Raw genomic sequence first — 16,267 nt, forward strand, 5'->3', positions numbered from 1 at the left:
TTACACCAGATACTCCCAAGGAATAAGGCTATTGATAATTACTATTTTTAATAGGAAATTAAAATGTTAATTAATTTAATTCTTGAATTTCAAAAAGGGCTAAAGAAAAATAATGTTTATGTTATACAGCGATTGCATGACAGTACATTTCTTTTAATGTCATTCTTATGTTCTACATCTGACATGTATGAGATGTGTGGTACCATTACTGGGTCTACATTTGTGGAACTAGATGAACTGCACATTTCTTTATTTTTTTAAAATTCCATTAGATTGTTTTTATTTAATTTTAATTGTCTGTTATATTTATACCTAAAACAGATACCATACCAGAGAAGGCAGAATATAAATATTATTTTAAGCAGTTTTGTATTCTGACACAATATTCTCTGCAAAATGGTAATTATTTTTCAGTGACAGTAATTTCTTATGCTTTATTTCTGCAAGTTTTTTTAAAAATGATGTTGTTGTTATTGTTATAACATTGTTATAACTGTTTGTAAATATTGTTATTACAGCTGTTATTATTATTGACCTGTGCAAAGCAAATAAATTATAGGCAGGAGTAATCTCTTGAGGTTAATCATATCTGAATCAACAAAATGCATCTTCACAAATCAGCACACAACACAAAATCAGCTTCTGTTAAGAAGTAAAGGAAAATAAAAATGGTATACCTTATCAAAATGGCCAGCTATATAGTGTATATGCTGCTTAATCAGAGTGTGTACTATAGTTTAGGGTTTCAAGGAACTGAATGCTATTACTGAGTGCTATTTACATTTTAAATTCATTCGATAGCTCCACAATTGCCTCAGGAATTGTTTTCCACAATCCAGATATGCCTAAAGGTTGAAATTATAGTACAAAAAGACAAACATAATAGCTAATTATTGGACACTGGAGAAAATCTTTGATAACTTTATGTTTTTTGTATGCCATTAACACATTGATGCAGTATGTACTTTTATTGAACTAATAACTGCTTACTGTATCTCTTCTACTGATATTAGACAAGGGCACCATTCATTTTGATTGATGATTATTAAGGTCAGTGCACCTGAAGTAAAATACGTTGCTTATGCAAAGGTTTAATCCTACTCAATCTTCAGATTATTATTTTCTATACCAGAAGAGTGAATTCAGGTGCAGTTGATTTGTTTAATGCATACAATTAGAGGCAAAATACCCAAATGTTCATAGTAAAAAGGCTGGAATTAAATCCTTCCCAGATTATTAATTATTCAGTTAGGTACAAAAGAAAAATGAAATAACTTAAAAACATTTCTGGATTAAGATACAAATATAAATAGCTAACCAATTGCAAGCATGAAATAATACAACACATAATCACAAATATTAAAAGTTTTAAAATGCTTTGAAGCTGGTAAAATAATACAATAAACACTCGGCACTTAATGCAGTATTTGCAACTTTGGCTATCACATATAACCAAAAATATTTGAACACTTTATAGTCTACCAGAGAATGGGAATGGGTAACTGTACTTATCTCTGACATTCTTTTGAACTATAGTTGAATAACATTTCAGGCACAAATTAATTCCTCAAATCTATCTTAGTTGCATTCTAGGTGAAGGAGTGATGCTTCAGCAAGAACATACCCCTATAAAACATGAAGTACCAAAGTGTAGTTCAGGGTAAAATGGCTATCAAACCATGGTTTTCCAACCAAAATGCTAATCAAACTATCCTCGCCATACCTGTGCAATAAGTCCTTTGCGGCTTCTGCGGGCGTGGTGAAACCTTTTAATGAAAAGTGCTAAAAACTGCCTGCGAATCAGCTTCCACCCACTGATGACATATGAACCTTTCCCCTTCAGGCCATCGGGTCTTTCAGAATCTGAAAAGTAAACACAAATAAAAGCAATCTAACTAGAATTCTACTCAGGAAAATCTATAGCAAAAAGACCCTTATTAAAACAATGACAGATAAATAGAATTCAATCATTGTTTTGACAAATTCTGGCAGTTTAAGCCTTAGCTCTGAGAGTGGGGATCAAATACAGCTGCGGAGTCTTAAAGTTATAATCAGAAGCATGTTGTGTTTACAGAATGAACAACAGTATCCGAACAGTAGCACAAGGCAGATACTGTAGCTATTACAGCTGCAGGATCATCTAACATGGACACCAGCAATTCCCATACCATCTCTTCCTGGACTCACTGAACATGTCAAGAGGTAGTTTCTATATCTGAGCCACATCAGAAAATGTGTGCATCAGGAAATAGTTAAAATTTCCAGGTATGCACAGCGCCATATTGCTGTCATCTGCGATTCCAAACAAGGCAGCAAAACTTTCGGTGACTTGAAGTGGTCCTATTATCTAGTAATCAAGCAGCAGTCTGCGACAAAGTCGTGACCCTACGGTACTTTAAAAAAGTTTATTATGTTATGCATAACTGAATAATTGGGATGAGCAGTTCCCCTTTAACTTTTTGAAACACATACTGTACCTTGAACTCTATTTGTGAATCTCCCCTTTCCCTCTTCATCGGTGGCAAAAAAAAAATAAAACCTTGGTTACTTAGATAAAATTAACAATACTACATACATGATGTTCATATTGAAATAATAGAAATAAGTGCACTAATTCAAACATTTGCATAAAAATAAAATTATAAAATCAGCAAGAAGGCTGTGACAGTGTCTCAGATATGTATGTTGATTTTACCAGGAATATCATGAGTATTGTTCCAATTAAAAATGAGCATGTGCTTCACGATAACTGAGATTGTAATTACAACATTGCTGCATTAGAACTTATTTCCTGTTATTTTCAGATATTGCACAAGCTTTTGACCATTTGACCGAAACAAATCTAGGACTTCCATTGCATAAATCGAAATCTGTCAAATGTCTGAATTATTCTGTAATGTATAATGCAATTACTGATATTCAGTTTGAGAGCAGATGAGTAAAGATAAAAGTAATCTTTCGTGAGACTGCATTACTTATATCCACAATTCAAACCACAACCTACCAAATCTATTTCTTTAAATAAAATCAATGATCTTTGTTACACCCACTTGATTTGGCATAACCAATTATATGTTTTTAACATATGCCTCTGACCACCTTCATGCCATTTTTTTTACACATCATAAGCACCATAGCCCCATAACAGAGATTATAAATAAATTATAAGATAAATATGTCCATCATTGACAACACTGGAAACATAAAGGTGATTCACAGGCCACAGGGTTTGCTGTTTTGCTAAGGGCATGAGCTAAACAAGACCAGCATGACTTATAAAAACCTTTCTCTCAGAGAAACACAACCAATACTAGGCTGCTACTTGGTGAATCACAATCTCAGTAAACTGGTGACATACTGTAGTTCAGGCTTGAAACTGCTACTCCTGAATCATATAGCCAAACCTGTGCATAGGTAAACATCTTTATACTCTAGATTGAACCATTTGTTAACCTCCTTTTCTAAATATTTTTTAGGGAGATATATAAAGTATATTGAGATTTTAAAAAAGCATTACTATCAACTAGTAAGCCATGAGATGGAAGTGGAGTTTTTAAAGAAAGGTTCTCTTTGTAGCTACTGTATGCTACAAATGTACAACAGAAAGGCAAAATGTAATATTCATACCACTGCTGCTAATTAGCTGCTCAGAACTTTTTCCAACATTGGAAATGCTGTTGCGTTTAGATTCCCTTGAAGTCCTCTTCCAGTCTCTTACAAATGTTTCACTTGTTTCTACAAAAAAATGCATTTATTGCATTATAAAACTGGAACACTGATTAGTTCAGAAAAAATAAATACTGCATTATAAAACTAGAACACTGATTTCTAGAACATAATATAACCTATCATTTTATAAACTACAAAACACAAAAATATGGCAATTTCTATACACTAGCATTAAGTATCAAAGAAAGGATGCACAATTATTAAAGACATCAATTAACATTTGAGATTTCAAGCTAAAACCAGCAGACACGGTGGTCCCTAAGGACTAGGGTTGAGAACCACAATTTTACTGCATTTGCATATTACAGATTGCCTACTAATTATTGCTATGAATAGAAATAATGAAGTGATATGTATTTGAAAAGTCTAGAAATGTAAAACATATAGACTGACTATGAACCACTTTAAGGCCTTGAACATTCAAACAGAAATGAATTAAACTTATGAGCACTAGCATTTTACACAACTACCTCATTAAAATGTTTTTGTAGTCAAAGTGTATCTTTAAAAATGTATAATAAGGTTTTCAAAGATTTTTGCTCCAAGGCAAAATTTGCTTCTGGTTTTACAAATGTAATTTATATAAGTTAAAACACACAAACCCATCATGAGAAATGTACAGGTCTGTAACGGTAATATTTGTGTATTTTTAGATATTAAAACAAATGAGGAAAATATTGCACTAATTAATTTTGTGATATGATTATAATTATAATTGTTAATCATCTCATTTGTAACTCTACAACCCTAAAAATGTCACAGAAGCACACATCAAAGCCAGCCAGTACTGCATGTTCCATTGTAACTGCAGATAATTATCACTGATGGCAGTGATCTACAGTAACTAGTGCTGACAATATGTCAGGCTAACAGTCACCCACCAACTCACAGCTGAAGTTATCCTGACTGAGTCCTTACTTACAAACCCTGAAAGTACTCAGGTACAGTAGTTGTGCACTACAATATGGAAAACCCTGAACTCTGCTGTCTACTGATGATGCCCACACAAATTGGTGATGTCTAGAGTGCAATGCTCAACACTTAAGCATCTACTGTATATCTGCATTAGAAGCAAAGGGAATTTAGGCATTTACTGTAAGTGTTTTAAATGTTAATCCCTTAATAATAAAAATGTTGATTGAAGATTTACTTACCTAGTGTTTCAGAATCAACACCAGTATCCTCTGCCACTTTCAGAAATATCTGTTAAATTTATTACATTATTAATACATACAGCATTTAAAAGTTTGAAAATGGCAACATTCGAATAATAATATATGGGGGATGGATAGAACACAACTCTGGTAAATATGATTGAACAAGAATGGGATAGTACAATTGTCAAATTCAAAATGTTGCAAGTGAAGTGGTAAAAACTATTTTGATAGAATGTGTCTAACCTTAATCATGTGAGCTTTACATAATGATGAAGATGTACTGTAATAACATTTTTCTCTTACAAGACTTCAGTCTTTTCAATTCAGCTTCATAAAGAATGTAGCCTTTAACCCACTTTAAAAATGTCTTTCATTTTTAGGCATTAATTATCAAAAAACTGCTGTAGGGTCTAGTCACCCCAAATCCCAGAAACACAGAGCTCCAGGCAGGAATACAGCCTGGATGGGAGTCATCTTTGGAAGGCTGAATTAATTTCAATTACTGTATGAAAAAAAAAGGTTAGAAACACTCATTTCATGTCATCATTCATGGTGTCATATAATGGTTCATTTGACCTTTTTAAGAGAAACAAAATGTAAAGTGTTTGATTATATTAAATAATTTTAAATCATTGACAGCAGAATCCAAATAAAACAAACCATCTGAAAACAATGGGATAGTGGAAGTCATCCCAGATGTCAGATTGTAGAATAGTGAAATTATTATTATTATTATTATTATTATTATTATTATTATTATTATTAGTAGTAGTAGTAGTAGTAGTAGTAGTAGTAGTAGTAGTAGTAGAAGTAGTAGTAGTAGTACTGTACATTATGTTACCTCTTCAAGAGTGGTATCTGAAATTCCATAGCTGCTTATGCCCAGATCTGACATTTCCAGTTCCAGCTCTTTAAAAACTTGAGCAAAGGTGCCGTTTTGTGCCCCAGTGTATGGAAGAATGTAGGTTATCTCCTGGCCAATGCTCTCAAGAAAACGTGCTTCAGGCACATGCTTCTTAATTAGAGTATTCAGATTCTTTATGCCTGTAAAAAATGACGAGTATTGATACCTTCCCAATTTGTCAATAAGGTGATAATGCAAGACAGTTATTTGAAGTACCTTTAATCATAACATTTTGCATGGTTGTTTAGTTGAAGGTGGTGTATATCTACATACAAAAGCAAACCCTAAAGGAGAAAGTACTAATGTAGTGTTCTTGTAAATGTTGTAGGTTTAAAAAATACAGGTAGCTTGTTCCAGATACTGCATGTACTGTACATCTCTCTCTATTATAATTATCACCTGTTTCCACAAAGAATCTCTGGTTTCCTTCACTTTGTATAGATTCTGAAATTACCACTAGACTGACTTTGATAGTGCTTTTGAATACTTATATCAAAGTAATCATTTTTCAGCACTAAAAAGGTTCAGTTCTTTTCAGCTTGTCAGTTTGTGTATATGTCCTTTGAGCACAGGAATCTTTCTGGTTCTTCTTCTCTGATTCCATAGCAGCAATGTCTTTTCTGTAACGTGGTGACCAGAATAGTACATTTTCACAAAACCACCAAAAGATTAAACATAAGGCCTTACTACTCCATTATAGGATATTAGCTTAACACCTCTATAAATGTTATACATGACTGCATGGAATTTAACTGTATAGAATTTGACTGTATATCTCTACTGTTCATTTTGCTTTTTGTTTGGCCCAATGTTTTAAAAGAGTACAGTTTATACTGTATGTGACCATATCCTACCTATAGGTACAATTACAACTATTCAATTTGGAGTTAATTAGTTGAACAGTTTATGAGCAGGAGCAATTTGCATGATGAACTACATTTCTTGAAACAGCTGCAAGCATATAAAAATGAAGATTTTTAAGAATTTAATTAAGAAATCAAAATTAAGAAACCTCTGAGGCAGAAAATTTACTAACCTTCTGTGGTTACTGGAGTCAACTTTCAAGTCAAAATTTCAATTTAATCAGTGAAGCAGTTTATAAGAAGATTTAGAAGTATACAAAAAAAGCAGTTGATCCTGGTTGATGCAGGGATTAACAGTCACAAATTTACAGGATTATATGTCCCAATGTTTGTTTTTCTGTCTAGTAGGATTTTGTCAGGCTTCCTGGTTTTTAACGCATTCAATTTTAAAATTGAGAAAACAAATCTTTATAATTGCAATGAGTTTAAAATGTTTTGAGGCCTAATTACCTCAAAGATAAATTATAACTTTTTAGCATTTTGTTTACAAAAACTTACAGTTTAGTGGTTAATTTGAAGAAATAGAACGAAAAATTAGCCATAAGATCTGCATACCAAATATTATTTTGCTATGAACAGAGTGGTGGCAGTACATTTGCATTTGGATGCCTTTGTTATACGTAAAAAAATTCAGAAAGAGAATCAAAACTGTATATAGTGTTGTCAAAATACTATATGTTCTGTTATGTTTTTGCTGTATGTGCCTGCAAAGCAAATTTCCCATCAGCAGAAATCATTATCATTATCTTCATACTGTGAATTATAAAATATTTAAAAATGATGTAGATGTCAAGTATTGGTAGTACTCAGGTTAAAGCAAGTATCTGTTGCATTTTTGTTTGTTAATAAGACATATCGTCATTATTTCACGTTGTAATAAAATCCTTGAGGGACCATGAAAGGGAAGATCATGTTACGTATGTAATAGATAAAAACAAATGTGCATTGATTAACTTCTTATTTTTAAAACAGACTCTCATCATCCCAGAAAAAAAATAGAACATAATTGTCATATCCAGGTCTTTTTAGTGTTTCAGGAATGTTGCATTGCAAATTAGTTTTACAAGAGATTAACATGTTTTTGGATAGTCTCAAATAAAGTTGTGTTCAATGCAAATTTTAAGATGACTTTTGAAACACTTCTGCAACACTGAGTGAAACATACATTGTAACTGTGACAATATTGTGATAAATGTTTTGACATTATTCCCTAAGGTTTAGACATTTGCTTTTCCAAGGTGTTTTGTGCTACTGTAAATGTTTGTTTTTTTTTCAGTGAGGCTACAATGGTATTTCATTAGCTTGATTAATTATTGAGGTTTATAATAAAATTCTGTATTGCCTGCTCTTTTGAGTACAATACTTCTCACCTTCAGTATATACTAACCTGAAATGTCCTGAATGCTCTCACTTTCACTCCCGATCCCTTCATCTGAGCTGCCACTGTGGGAAACGTCATCGTTCTCCTGGTGGAAAAGTAAAAAAAAGAAAACTATATCAGAGCAGTACTTGCAAACTGATTATACACAACATGTCACAATTTGTCCTTGTATTAGATTCCAGCTAAATTCAATTACTTTGTGCTCCCCTGGCTGCCACAGAATGAATGGCAAGACGAAGATGAATGGAAGTAATTGTTGAAATTGATTGATCCAAACATGCAGGCAGGTTGATTAAAGTGTCCAGAAACAAAATGAAGAGTTGTATTCATCTGTAACTATTTGTTCGTTATTCACCTAATGTACAAATGGGGAAAAGTCTTATCTTTTTGTTATTCTTTTAGCCCAGTAACTAATTATGTAACCATGCATGTTGGACTCTTCATTCATTATTGTCTTTCTTTTTTTAACAAAGGAGGTTTTTGGTATTCGTATGGTTTGCTTAAGCTAGAGTTGGTACTCGTGTTTCACGATTTGATGTTTTTGGTGTCACCTTTCTTTGTGAAGGTGTGTGAAAACAATAGGGAGTAAAAAGGCCTTTCAATGTGATTCCATTTGAGAAATAAGTATACATCAGAGCAATTATTATATAAGGAAACAATTTAATGTGCCTGTGGTGTTAAAATATAAATACCACCTGATAGCCTTTGGTAATTAATTTACCAGAATAAACCACAGATTTATAGATTTTGTTTTTAATGTATTCATAGAGTAATGCATATCTTTTATTTTAGATTTTAAAATTTGTGATTACTTGATTTTGAGTGCACTGGAGTCTAACATGCTTGAATCATATTTTTATACAGTACACAACTATAAATGTGTATAAATGATGTATAAGCATAAATATGTGATTGTCACAGTGGGAATTATTCCATCAGTAACTGCCTAGAGAGCTTTTTTAAATTAAACTTTTTCAAATGCCTATCAACATGAAAAATTCAGTATACACTGTAGATTATGTACTGTAGGTAATACAATCTAATTTATTTGAGAACAGATTTTAAGTAAAATGTATTAAAATATTTTTTGCAATAATGTTTTTGATAATGGTCTTTTACTTCTCATTCTACTCTGCAAAAATAAAATTGGCAGTTTAGGAGATTTACTGTAATATATAATTGGACTTATCACTGTGCTTGTTTTCTTATTTTGGTGGAGAAGCGGAAATGATGTATCATTATTTCTATTTTCTAATGGCTGTGCTGAATAAAGTATACAGTATGTAAGTGTTACAGTACAAACTGTAGGTCATAATTAAGTCATAATTCTGTGGAAGCCAAAAAGCCTTGAAACATATTTCAGACCTACACCAAATTGAATTGATTGAGATATGAAAGATCTTCATTTCACTTATTATGTATTATTAATTTAAATTAATGTATTAATTTCACTCACATATCCCCAACAAAAAACCCCAGAAAGCACTATGAAGGCTGAAGATTGGTGCCACTAAACACATTTGGAAAATTCAAGATGTCAAATATGCTTCTGATATCATTCATCATTTTGCAATCATTCAACAATAAGTCCAAAAAAAAAAACAGATTAATACTGCAAACAATAATTGATAATATTTTGAACATTTTGAAATATTTTGTTGATGTTGTTGTGCACGTGTATAAAGTATTACAGCAAATGTGTGACATCAGCACACGGAACTATATCCTGGATTTCAGCCAGGATTCAAGCAGTTAATACCTGAAGGATATCTTTGGTTTCTACCAAGACGATACAGAACATTTCAAGAAAGATCAAAATAGTAAGTAAAAAAAAATAAAGCCATGGATCAGCTGAAAAGCGAAGAAACAAGAACACAAACTGAAGGAAATGGAAAAAATCAAATTATAACAAAAAAAATAAATATCCAAATTGAAAGCAGAAAGAAATAAGTCACTTTTTTCATCACTAAGCCTTTCATCACTAGGTATGGAATACCATAGTTATACAAATAATAAAAGGTGGTTTGTCATCAACACAGTAAAGTGCAAACTTGTTAAAATACTTGATCAGTACCTTACTTTTAACAGGATGTGTAATGAATGTGTAAGATACTTATAGTATTAATTAATACTGTATATTAAGTCTGTATTTTTTAAACACTCAAATACTTCATGATTGTATTACAATGTATAAAAAGATACATGAAACAGGCATGAATTTTCATTAATTAAAAATATTATCTGATTACTTTAAGTGCAAAAGATGTTATAACTATTGATATCTATACAGTAAGTATTCTGTTGATTCTCAACTGGGACTACATTGCACCTGTACATTTCTTTTATCCTCTGCCTGAGTGAGTCTTATAGTTAAATGTTTTCTGTGGATAAGAATATCTCAAATTACACAGACCAAACCCAGACATATTTTTCATGCTACTTTGACTGAATTCAAAGATTTCGTCTTTCTCCACTTAAGGGCTAAATTCAAAGATTTAGTCCAGCTCTGACTGATCTCAGTACAAATCAGCAACACAAAAGGCAGATACTCTGGTTCTTACATTGTTTTCACCCAAACCCATAAACCAAAGAAGGTACTGCATCACATTGTTCTGTATCTCTATTTCCTATGTACTGTAATGCATTTTAACAGTGTACTGTATGCCGGAAGTTTTCTGACATACACATCATTGACATCATTAACATTTATTTATTTATTTATTTTAAACTTAGTTGCTTTTTAAATCTTAAATATTATGTTGAAAAATAAATTTATTCAGGGTCAAATCCTCTGTCTCAATTTTTTTTTCAGAAAGAATGGCCTTCTGGGAACCTCATTAAAGGGTTCACACTTGTACATGTGTGTCTTCCTTTGGGATTGTGACACCTTACAAGATGGGCAGAAGGCAAAAAGTACTTCATCACATAGGGCAATATTCGGACTGCTACTAGTTCATGTTTTTATTAAGAACAAAAAGTCTCTTGACCTTCAGAAGCAGTAAGCAAAAAGGCAGTGTGTTAGCTCAAAAATCTAAAAATGGTCCTGGAGAAATAGAATATTAAGAAAAAAAAAGAACAAAAACAAATATTTTCAGGAAATGCAAAATAATTTATTTAATTACATGTTTGGAAATTATAACACTCACAATATTACAAATATATTTACAGTATGTCATCTGAGCTGGACTATTAGGTTTATTAGATTTTTAAGGTTTAAGGATACATAACAATAAATATTTGACTGTCTGCTCTATACTATTAGTTTCAAGCTCCACACTGAAAAAAGGGAAAAATCTGTACGTATTTCCCAGAAAAAAATTAGTTACAAAGAAAAATCAGTTTATTCTAGCATTAATACCCTTCACAGTAGGCATTATCAGCTGATAAATGGCCTTGGCTCTAGTTAAATGTCAGTATTGGCGCTGAATCATAGATTAATTCCTCTGTAGTTATTTGTCTTTGCACAAGACCACTGTAATAGAATGTTTCAAACTCAGGGGTTACATTTTAGTGTTTTATCTCTAACGAAATGCATTAAAGTGATATATACAGTAATAATTGACTGAATTGCTCAATTTTGAAAGGTTGATATTTTCTTTTGAACATGCAAAAAATAATGAGTAAATAAGGAAAAAATAGTTCTACTGCTCCTAATGTGTATTGCTATATTTAAAATGCTTATTCTAAAGTGAAATTGTCAATAAACTATATGGGAATAATAAAAAAAAACTTTGAAAACCATCTAGTTGTGATATACACATTTTTTAATGCCCTTTAAATAAAATTCTAAATGAAATATTTTTAGGAAAAAATCTATTTTTTTTCTTAGAGGGAAAGATTAATCTTTTGATTAATTGAAATGTCATTAGTAGGGAAAAGACATTTATACTTGTAAAAAATTATGGTATTGAATTTCCCCAGATATCTTTATACTGTATTTACTAAGCAGTATAAGCATCCGTTATTGGTCATTAAACTGATTCATACAAACAATATTTTATTAATAAAAAGTTTTCATACCATTTTGGACTATCATAAATAAATCTTAAGCCTTCCTTGTATTTCTTTCATTGCAATCGGGATGACATCATTATTTTTTGCTATCATGTCATTGCACATGGTATATTCTTCTTTTGTTTATGCAGCAAGTTTAACTCTGCATTTTATTCCCAAAGGTTGAATTAACATACTCATTTTTTTTTCTGAAAGCTGTTTATGAGAACAATTCAATCTACTCGTACTTTAGCTGAAGAACTGAAACAGTGGACAGTTGTGGGTATCCACACACAAGCTGAATGTTTCTTTTAATTATTTTAACTCTAAGAAAAGAGAAGCCCCATAAAGGCAGATGCATGCACAATTCCATAAATTATTATTTTAACAAATTATCCAATTCCCAACAGATGGCCCTCAGATAAATAGTAATTGCTGCAGCCCTCCTGGCCACCATGCACTTCATTCATTTACTCCTATTGATTACAATTAAGTGTGCAAAGCTCTGCAAAGATCTGGATCAAGTGTTTTCCTCATAACAATTAGTATCACGCTGCAAAAAGGTGTAAGAGATTTCACTTGCTGAGAAGGACTCCCATCAGTTGAATAAGGAAAATTGCATGAAGGCACTGCAATGAATTTCAATAGTTGTAACCACACAAACTAAAAGCAAATATTTATTATTTTTCATCACTTTTTATTAAAATGATAAAACATGGTTTTGGTTGATGTTAATTTCAATGTCCCTATCATTTAAGGATCCTGTAATTGCCATTTACTAGAAATAAATTTTTGCGCCACATATATGACAATGTACAGTAGTGTGATTTTTGATGGGGACCACTAATTCCACCCACCCACTTTCTAACTGCTTTCTGCAGTATAATACTGGGTCACCAAGAGGCTGGAGACTTTCCTAGCAAGCAACAGGCACGCAATGAGGCAGGATGAACCTGGAACACTAGTACATCACAGGGCAGACAGATACAGACACACACTCACACCAGGACCAATTTCCCCAAAAGCCAATTAAACTCCCAGTATGTGTTTGGACTGGAGCATGTGGAGAAAACCCACACAATCACAAGGAGAACATCCAAAATCCAAATCCATGTAGCACCACTGGAACTGTGCCACCATACCTCATTGGGCCATTACTTGTGAGTTGTAATTTAGTTTACATCTCACAATAAAACATAGCCTTCTTTTTGTTAGAGATACTGCTGTTAACCAGACAAAATAAATGTTTTCTATAAAGGAATGCAGTACACTACAGTATACAGTATATATATATAGTAGAATTTATCTTCAGGTATTTTTTTGTAAGAAAATCAGTAGGATTGCTTGTAAAAATTTAGTTTGCAGGCGTATAAGACTAAAGTGATCACTGCAAAAATAATACTTTTCTTAATTATTAGTGATCCATCCCATTCCTAAATAGTCAAAGTCACAGATTTTTAAAGACAGCCTGTTATTATCAGAATTACATTTGTAAGTAGGAAACATGTCAAAAACAAACAGACTCTTTTGGCATGTTATTTCATCTCTGAAAGCACTATTAACCTGTGAACATTGCTGAATATTCAGCATTAATTATGAGTCACTGATGCAGATTAGTTGTATGAGAATAGTGAGACATTAATTTTATGCAAGGCTATGTTCGCCCAATGCCATACATTAATAATATGTTCAGCAAAACATATTACCTTATAACAGTCAAATTTAAAGAAATTATTTTATACAAATTGTATAATCCTTTGAGTTCTGGCAATTATAAAAAATTAAATATATTAAAGAAATAATATAATAAGATAGTGTTGTAAAAAATCTTTTATGGCTATTACTAGAACTGCAAAGTGTATGCATATCAAAGTAGACCTAATGTGTTGCAATTTAGTGTTCTTTGTAGATGAATTATAATAAATGTTGTTCATGTGTATATCAGCATATTTACAGTATATTCATCATAAGGGTGGAATGGTGACAGCGTGGATAGCATTACCACTTCACAGCGGTAGGGAGCTGGGTCAATTCTCCCCTGTTCTTCCCGTGTCTGCGTAGATTTCTGCTGGGTGCTCCAGTTACCTCCCACAGTCCAAAGACATGGTTTGTTAATTTGCTTTCTAGGAGAACTGGCCCTGGTGTGAGGTGTGTGTGTGTGTTTGTATCAGTGTGCCCTGCAATGGACTGGCACCCTGCCTAGGGTGTTTCCTGCTATGTGCCCATTGCTTGCCAGCATACTGTAGGCTCTGGTCTAAACCTGCCCTTGTATGGGATAAAGAGTTTAAAAAATGGATGGATGTGTACTGATCATTAACCCCACATAGTTAGGTTATGCTTTTATTGTACAAAACATACCCAACGTATTGCAATTTCTGAAAAAATATCATCCTTATGGTAATCTTTAATAAAAAAAGTAAATATAAGAGAACTGTCAATTATGGTAAAGTAAAAATATTTTGTACAAGTTATATACTGTAAAGGTATTTATCATGTTCTTGTAGCTTTGGCTTAAAAGACTTAAAAGTCACAAAATGTAGCAACAAAGAATGGGGCCTTAAAGCTGTCATCTTAAACTAAAGATGTTTTAACTTTACAGGCACCTGACTGAATATCATGGCACTGATCATTTGGAAACACTTTGGATTTTGCACAAATCTTACAATACACAGTTCCACAACAGAATTTATGCAATTCTTGATATTTTAAGATTGTGTTGCTGTTGTCACACATACTATATGTAATATTTGATTGCATGATTGTATTACAGTATATGCTTATCATTCATAATATTGTTGAACTCTTTAAAATGGTTACTGAATACTGACGTCATACTGTACCTCAGCAATGTCTGTATTCAACAAAGACATGCATTCTGAAACTAAAATCTTAGGACTGTAATTCAAGACATGATCTTATCCTACATAATGCTTACAACTAAATGCTTTAAAAAATTAGCACAATTATGTATGTGACATCAAATTAAACTGTATTTCATGTAACAGGGTATCATTCTCTAAACTGCAGACAAAGACCAGAAACCTTGAAATGGAATGTGGAAGCTACAAATGCACAGCAATTCTTTTCAGCCCTATTAATTAAAATAATATTTAAAATTAAGCAAGCTAGGTCTCATTTTGTGTGAAGCATGCCATAAAATATGTAGAATCTGATATAAAGGCAATATGTGAGGAAGGATTGTCTTAAGAGAACAGATGGGCACGATTGAGTGACCAGCGAGCCTTGTCAGAAGTGTAAAATTGGCACAGCAGTCCAGAACCAATCAAGGAGCAACATGAATTATCATAGACCAGGAGTTGAACGTACTACTGGAAGAGGTCAGAAACAACTCATCAATCAGTGAAAACACTATTCTTATGCTACTAATTATCAAAGTTAACCAAAATCCAGGATACAGAAACAAATGTCATACAAGAAATAGGGAGAACCAATTATGTAACAGTGAAAGAGCATAGTAAATGTAAGAGAACTGTCCTTAAAACTGTAAAATGCAGGATTAGAGACTGTGAAATGTAGTGATGTAAACTTTATTCTGTGATGATGAAAACTAAAATAGTTTTGTCAAACTTTGTACACAGTAGATGCAGCCACCTAGAATGCATGAGGTGTCAGTTGATATACCACTGTAGACACCATGATATTCCAGGCAGCAGCACATCATGGCATTTTTATTTTTTTGAATAATCTGATGCTGCACTTCTTTCTTCTTGGTAGTTGATAAAATTAAGGTCCACCAAGGTTGATGAAGTGCTTTGTTACGTTACGTGTATTAATTAAAGCATAACTTTTCTGATATAGCACTGGATGGATTGTTTCACGTCTGGGTGGTTGTATCGTCTCCTCATGGTGAGAAGAAACTTGGTATGGGCTGCACTCTTTTATTTACACTCTTCTTGTCTGAAGAACCACAACCAAAAGCTTTTATGCTGTAAAGCCACCTAAGTGTTTATAAACGCCACTCTGAGGTGTAATGGAAAACGGAATTGTGTTGGCTTTCTAAACCCAATTAATTCCATTTAATGCAATGTACTATATATATCTGATTAATTTTAAGAAAAAATATGTTTTTCTCAGTTTATTATCTTATGCTTCCCCAATACAAATGGTGACACACACTAGAGGTGAACATTTCCATGAGATAGGAAGCCACTAATTAAATACATGGTTAAAACAATTACATTTTCTGGCATGCCACCAAGGTTAAAAAGTCCCGTGAAGT

The 16,267-nt window shown here is 32.5% G+C and overlaps 1 protein-coding gene across 1 annotated transcript in view; it reads right to left on the reverse strand.

The window, feature by feature from the left end:
* Positions 1-16,267, reverse strand: part of LOC102683509 (phospholipid-transporting ATPase ABCA1-like) — a 310,746-nt gene that overhangs the window by 120,982 nt on the left and 173,497 nt on the right. The window contains exons 24-29 of the mRNA XM_069192079.1: positions 8,041-8,119; positions 5,728-5,930; positions 4,884-4,932; positions 3,628-3,735; positions 2,478-2,510; positions 1,724-1,863 (exon numbers count right to left, since the gene is read on the reverse strand). Of these exons, the coding sequence (XP_069048180.1) occupies positions 1,724-1,863; positions 2,478-2,510; positions 3,628-3,735; positions 4,884-4,932; positions 5,728-5,930; positions 8,041-8,119 (612 nt within the window). The remainder of the gene's footprint in view (positions 1-1,723; positions 1,864-2,477; positions 2,511-3,627; positions 3,736-4,883; positions 4,933-5,727; positions 5,931-8,040; positions 8,120-16,267) is intronic.

The sequence above is a fragment of the Lepisosteus oculatus genome, chromosome 1, assembly GCF_040954835.1.
Source record: "Lepisosteus oculatus isolate fLepOcu1 chromosome 1, fLepOcu1.hap2, whole genome shotgun sequence".
Lineage (NCBI taxonomy): Eukaryota > Metazoa > Chordata > Actinopteri > Semionotiformes > Lepisosteidae > Lepisosteus > Lepisosteus oculatus.